Consider the following 6,538-nt stretch of genomic DNA (forward strand, 5'->3'; position numbering starts at 1 on the left):
TGAGGCCCAGACTCTGCTGCTGGACCTGGGAGCCCCTCAGGGGTGGCTCCCCATTGAACACTCCCCAGGGCCCGGCCTGACCCCAGGACTCAGGTCCTTCACCCAGTTGGCCCGGATGTCTGCCTTCTGCCTGCAAAACCTTGCAGTTGGTGGGTGGCTTGTGCTAAGGGTTCTGAGGTCTGGGGTGGGGTGGCACCCCAGCAGGGCGAGCTGGTCAGAGCTGGCACGGCCTGTTCCTCCTTCCCCTCTGCACTCTGTCCCGCCAGGTGTTCGTGTTGGCAATCACCTTCCTGGTCCTCTTCCTGGGCAACTTCCTGACCACCCTCAAAGTGGTGCACACCAAACTCCAGAAGAACAGGAACAAGGCGAAGACGCCGTGAGCCGCGGGGCTGCGCCCCCGAGCCCGGGACTTTGAGACTGCGGGGGTCTCAGTCGGCACCCTCGCTGCCGATTCCTCCTCAGCAGCGCCAGTGGCCACTGGCGCAGTGACCTCAGGGGCCAGTGGCCTCCCCAGGAGCAGGGCCAAGGCCCGAGTCCCCGACTGGACAAGAGAAATGTGACCCAGCCTGTCCGAGCAGTATTAGCCACCCTTCCTATTTATGACGTATTTAATGCCGCGCCCTCCCCACCTCCCTAGAATCGTAGCCCCCGCTGCTCTTGGCCGGACTGTCTTCCTGGGAGAGGCAATGCCTCAGGAAGCCCCTCTGTCCCCCGTCCTGGCACTTGAAGCCCTCAGGGCAGGGTGTGGACATGCCTCCTGAGGTTGGATGTGTGACCTGTTGCTTACAGAGTCCCAGGCGGAGGCGGGAGGAGGGCCCTGGGAGTCCGGTGGGGACTCCCTCCCCAGCACACGCTTCTGCTGTCGGCTCCCGCCTCCTCTCAGCCTCCGTTTCTCTGTGGGCGGGTATCTACCTTCTCAGAGAACCGCTGTTGTGCCTTGTGCTCCTTGTGCTTCCTGAGTCCCCTGACTGCCTGTCACCTGGGGAAAGTGGCCGGGCCGGCCTGAGGCCTGGGGTTCTTGGCCCCTGGAGCAGCTGGGCCCAAGGCAGGCAGGGTTTCTGAGTCACCACCAGAGGGCGCCCCAGCCTCGGCACCATGTGGGTGGTTTGAGGGCGTTACTTGACACTTCCTGACCCTCAACCCTCAGCCCATCTTCCCGAATCCTTGCAGTGGGCACTCAGAGTGAGACCCAGACCCTCAGCGCTGGCCGGGACTTCAGCCAGCACCAGTGTCACCCAGCCCTCCATCACCTCCCTTACTCAGAGGTTCTGGAAATTGGGGCGGGGGGTGTCTGAGCAACCTCACTTTCAGGAGGTCACACAGGGCAAGGCTGCTGGTCACCTCACGGTAGATTCTGAATTGGAGGGTGAAGAAGCCAACTTTCTGCCCCTTCTCCCACACCTGAGCCTCGTCTGCCCTTAACGACTTCCCTACAAATCCTCTTGGACCAGAGGGTATAGTTCGTGTCCACAGCTATGCTGTGGCCCTCAAAGGGGTTTAAAATTTTTTAAGTTAGTTACGTTTTTAAAATATGGAATCCACCCCCAGGAAGATTCCACAAAAAAATCCAGATCTTGACTTTCCCTAGATAAGTGGAAAGCCCTGGCTGCGTTCCCACAGAACAGCCCTCACCTGGGCTGGCTGCCTGCCCGGAGTGGTGCTTGCTTTCTAGTTTGCGGAGACCCCACCACTCCCTCCTATTTCCGCCCTCCTTCACTCTCCACGCCGCCCATCTGGCCCTTTAAGAACTTGGGTTTGCCCTAGACTCTCGTTGGCAACCTTTTCCTGTGACGGGCCAGATGGTCTCAGTCACAATGACTTTAGCCTGCAGTTGGGCAAAAGCAGCCCACGCATAAATGAATGGGCATGACTGTGTTCCAATAAAACTTTATTTACAAAAACACACAGCGGCCGGAGTTGGCTCACAGGCCATAGTTTGCTGACCTCTGTTCTAGACCCTCATTTGTCCACGAGGCCCTGGACTCTGCTGGAACCAGAGGTCCTTGGTCTGAACGCTCTGGTGAGTCCCCTGGAGGGGCCTCCGGGAACCTAGGTGGGGTGCGGTGGGCTGAGAGGTCTTGCCCTAGCAGGTGACTTCAGAGAAGCTCAGGCTTAGGCACAGCACTGGGCACAGGGTGCGGAGGCAGAGATACCCGGGGAGCAGGAGCCACCTGGAGCCATCACCCCACCTTCGGTAGCACTGACTCCAGAGTGAGCTCAGGACCAAGCAGCTGTCAGTCTCTGGGGTACTGGAATCCCCTGGGGCACTTTAAACAAATTCCTGGGTCCCTGAACCCAGACCTTCCAGAAGGAAGTTCCGTGAATCTGCGGCTGGGGGGTCGGTCAGTCAAGTCCGATCTTGAAGGAGGCCAGGGTGGCCTCGGCTCTGGAACACATCCCCCAGCAGTGGGGGCTGTGAGGGGCAGGGGGGCTAGACGACTCCTTTGCAGACAGGGACACAGTCTCAGGACTGGCCTGCCCAAGGTCAGGAGCTGCTGTCACTTCATCTGAGTTTCCGGCAGTGGGGGCTGCAGGTGAGGAGACCCCGGGCAGGGGTCGGATGGGTGGTCCACGGTGTTTGCTCTGCTTTCTGAGTCTCTTCTCCCCCTGGTCATGTGCACCCAGATCTGGGCAGATGTCGGCCAGGCCAAAGGCTGCCACTGAAGTCCTCTGCGTAGGGTGGGTGGGGGCGATGCAATTCCTGTGTCCGTGTCCGGGGCTGCGTTCTGATAGGCCTGGTCCCATCGTGGCTCGGTGCTCCCGGGGGGAAGGAAGCGAGACCGGAGGATGCAGCCCTGCCTATCTCCCCAGCCCAGGGCCCTGGGGCCATAGGCTTGGGGGCCGTGGGGCGCTGCCAGATCCACAGTGGCCCACGGACCAGTGTAGTTGGTTGTTTCAAGCACAGGCTTTGAGGACCTACTGGGTGTTTGAAGGGGGACATGTGGCTGGGGGGAGAGTGCAAAGAGGGCACTCCAGAGTCCTGGGGACAAATGCCAGTTCCAGGGCACAGAGGGCCCGAGTCCGCACCCTCGCCCACCACCACACAGGCCACCGCTCGAGTTCCTGGTCAGAGCTCAGGTGGGAAAGGAGAAAGTTCCAGACCATCCAAAGAGTCTTGCCACAGGCTCCAGACACAACTCGAGTGCCCTTCGCGAGCTGGGGGTGGGCCCTGTCAGTCCTGTTCTGTTGTGAGGGCTGAGTGCCCGCCCGAGGGGTCAGAGCAGCAGGCACCGGCGGGGGTGTTTCTGCCGCTGCGCTTTCTTCAGGGCGCTGAGGGCCACCTTGGCGGCCTCTCGGAAGACGTCCTCCACGTTCTCCCGAAACTTGGCAGAACATTCCAGGTAGAGGGCGGCTTGCATTTGCTGGCAGGTGTTCAGGCCCTGGGGGAGGAGAGGACAGCATTCGATGCGGGGCCTGGAGCATGGGGTGCCTCCTGACACCCCCTGGTGGGCTTGGGGCTGGCTTTAGGGGCTGCGAGGCCTTGGTGTGGGGCCCCTCTTGCTCCCTCCCAACCTCTCTCCCCACCCTCCTTCCCAACTCAGGCAGAAACAGGGGGGAGGGGGGGTGAATTCTGAGAACGGGGTTGTCTGTCGTGTCTGCCAGGCCTGTGAGGAGAGGTGGGCTTCCTCCCCAGACCTCTCTCCCTTCTGGAAAGCACCGTTTAGGCAATGGAGCTTGTCATTAGAATTAAAAATATCTATTTCTAAAACATTTACTTTTATTCATGCTTATTCCCTGTTACTAAACCTTATTAGATTTGCTTCATGTTCCCTTCATCCTCCCATGCCTCAGGAAGCCACGGGACTCTCACGAGTTGGGGGAAGGCTGCTTTTGAACAAGGGCCCGCCCCTGGGGTCCCCTCGGGAGACGGGACAGGATGATGGCTAAGGGCCCAGACTCTGGAGCCATGGTGACTGGGACGGCATCCTCGCTTCACTTCACGTTAGCTGTGTGACCCTGGGCAAGCTCCTTAACCTCTCTGGGTCTCAATTTATCTCCCCATAAAATGGGGAGCACTAACAGTATCTGCCTCGGGGTCATAGGATTAAATAAAGTGCTCAGAGATGTGGGCTCTCAATATTCTACAGCTATTATTCTCAGAATCCTGTTTGCTTCCACTGTGCGAAGGGCCAGAGGCACCCTGTTAGAGAGGCCAAAGGCCTGGGCGTCTTTTTAGCCACAGCTGTGCCGCGGACCTGGGCTCCTGGTGGGGAAGGGGAGGGAGGGGCCCCGAGCCCACCTGCATGTAGGTGATGGGCTCCAGCTGGGCCGCCCGCAGCTTCCGCAGCTGCTCCTTGTCCTTCCTCAGGTCCGTCTTGCAGCCAATGAGCACCATGGGGGTCCCACGGCAGAAATGCGTGACCTCGGGGAACCACTGTGGAGGGAGAGGCTGGGCATCAGGGCTGGGGCTGGGGCTGGATCCGAGGCCCCCACCCGGGGGGGCAGGCCTCACCTTGATGAGGACGTTGTCATAGCTGGTGGGGTTCATGACGTCATAGCAGAGAGCACCAGGTGGGGTGTTCTGGTAGGAGAGGGGCCGCAGCCGGTCGTAGTCTTCCTGCCCTGAAACCAACCGGAGAGCAGGTGGGGGTCAGGGAGGCGCCCCTCCTTGTCCACCTGAGTCCCTGGTCTGGGCTCAGAAGGGCCAGGGGTTTGGGGGTCTGCCGGACAAGTGACACCTGCTTGGGCTTCAGTTTTGTCCTGTGGAAAACAGGTGGCCGCCCGCTGTCCTGGACGGCAGCGAGGATGGCATGAGAGAAAACCCAGCAGTAAGTGCTGAAAAGCCACGAGCAATTACTCTGGAGACGGTCACCCCACCCCCAATCCTCTTACCCCCCTACCCTGTGCTCAGGTTGAAGTCACATCACCCTCCCCCAAAACAAAGTTAGAAGAGGGTGCCCCCCAAGCCCGGAGGTGCGTGGCCTCAGGTGAAATTCATCCTGCCATTCTGGCCACTGCTAGGAAGAGTGGGGACTAGGAAGAGTGGGGGCGGCTGGAAATAGCAAGTTTCTCACCTGAACCCTCTCCCCCACCCCCCAGGGCACATCAGACTCACCCCCAGGCTGGGCTGGAGCAGTGGTGGGTTTGTTCGTTTGTTTTATTATATATATATTTTATTGATATTTTACAGAGAGGAAGGGAGAGGGATAGTTAGAAACATCGATGAGAGAGAAACATCGATCAGCTGCCTCCTGCACACCCCCTATGGGGATGTGCCCGCAACCAAGGTACAAGCCCTTGACTGGAATCGAACCTGGGACCTTTCAGTCCACAGGCCGACACTCTATCCACTGAGCCAAACTGGTCATGGCTGTTTTAATATATTTTTTTTTATTTTATAGATCAGTGGTTCTCAACCTTGGCTGCACATTAGAATCACCTGGGAATCTTTTTAAAATCCTGATTTCTGGGCCTCATCCTCCGGAAATTCTGTTTCTTTGTTACTAATGTTGTGGCCCCACCCCATAACAAAGAAACAGAATTTCCGGAGGATGAGGCCCAGAAATCAGGATTTTAAAAAGATTCCCAGGTGATTCTAATGTGCAGCCAAGGTTGAGAACTATTATAGGGAAGGGAGAGAGAAACATCAATGATGAGTCATTGATCGGCTGCCTCCTGCATACTCCACACTGGGATCTAGCCGGCAACCTGGGCATGTGCCCCAACCCAGCCTTGAACTGTGACCTCCTGGCCAACCATGACAGTTGGGCGGGTTTGGTTTTTTCTTTTTTTAATTTGTATTTAAAACTTACAGAAAAATGGCAAAAAACAGTGCCAAGAATGCCCTTACTCAGATGCACTGTTTACGTTTGGCCCCACTTCGTATCTACAGGGAAACACCTTGAACCACGCGAGGGGCAGGTGCACATATTGGGCTCCTGCGCCCGGGAATAGTTAGTTCCCTGCGGATTTTCTAAGGACATTCAGAGAACACGGGATGCACTCTCACCGGCCACAGTGCGTCTACCAAACTCGGGAAAGCCGCGGCCAAGCTGTGCTCCAGCCGATCCACTGGCCATGCGCAGCTTTTCCCAAATGTCCTCCAGGACTTCCCCTAGTCCAGAGGCCGTGGTGCCTGTACGTCCTGCACGGAGCTGTTATACCCGGCATCTTGGGAAAACTCCCACAGCGAGGGCTGGGAGCCTTTCAGACTCATTGGCAACCCCCAGCCACCCTGCAGAAAGGCAAGGTGACTTCCTTCCATTGAACAGGACAGGAGGCCAGGCCTGGGAATCCTCCGCCGGCCCCTCCCTCCAGCCGGCGGGGACCCCAGCTCCCTCCCTGCCAAAGGCCTCTCAAGACAAGTGGCCTCTTCACCGAGCACAGACCACGTCCTGCTTCTGGCCTCCTACTGATGACAGGGCACAGCCACCCTCTTCCCACCGACTCCCTCCACTGTGCAGTGAATGGTTGCCACAGTTTTGACAACGGCTGGGCCAGGAGGACTGTCCGTGCTGTCACTCAGCCGAAGTCCCCCAACACTGGAGAAGGGGGGAGGGGTAGGCAGGGCCCAAGCACTCAGACCACCCCCCCCCCC

General features: G+C 58.4%; 2 protein-coding genes across 3 annotated transcripts in view; one reads left to right on the forward strand and one right to left on the reverse strand.

Annotated features, from left to right (window-relative positions):
- The window catches only part of TMEM120B (transmembrane protein 120B), a 47,777-nt gene extending 45,874 nt beyond the window's left edge, over positions 1–1,903 (forward strand). For both annotated transcript variants that reach the window (XM_005875440.2, XM_005875437.2), the window contains exon 12: positions 267–1,903. In XM_005875440.2, coding sequence (XP_005875502.1) covers positions 267–380 — 114 coding nt within the window. In that variant the 3' untranslated portion in view covers positions 381–1,903. The remainder of the gene's footprint in view (positions 1–266) is intronic.
- The window catches only part of RHOF (ras homolog family member F (in filopodia)), a 7,543-nt gene continuing 2,876 nt past the window's right edge, over positions 1,872–6,538 (reverse strand). Inside the window, exons 3-5 of the mRNA XM_014547014.1 lie at positions 4,454–4,563; positions 4,241–4,375; positions 1,872–3,380 (exon numbers count right to left, since the gene is read on the reverse strand). Of these exons, the coding sequence (XP_014402500.1) occupies positions 3,216–3,380; positions 4,241–4,375; positions 4,454–4,563 (410 nt within the window). The 3' untranslated portion in view covers positions 1,872–3,215. The remainder of the gene's footprint in view (positions 3,381–4,240; positions 4,376–4,453; positions 4,564–6,538) is intronic.

This window comes from Myotis brandtii, unplaced genomic scaffold, assembly GCF_000412655.1.
Source record: "Myotis brandtii unplaced genomic scaffold, ASM41265v1 scaffold463, whole genome shotgun sequence".
In the NCBI taxonomy this organism is placed as follows: Eukaryota; Metazoa; Chordata; class Mammalia; order Chiroptera; family Vespertilionidae; genus Myotis; species Myotis brandtii.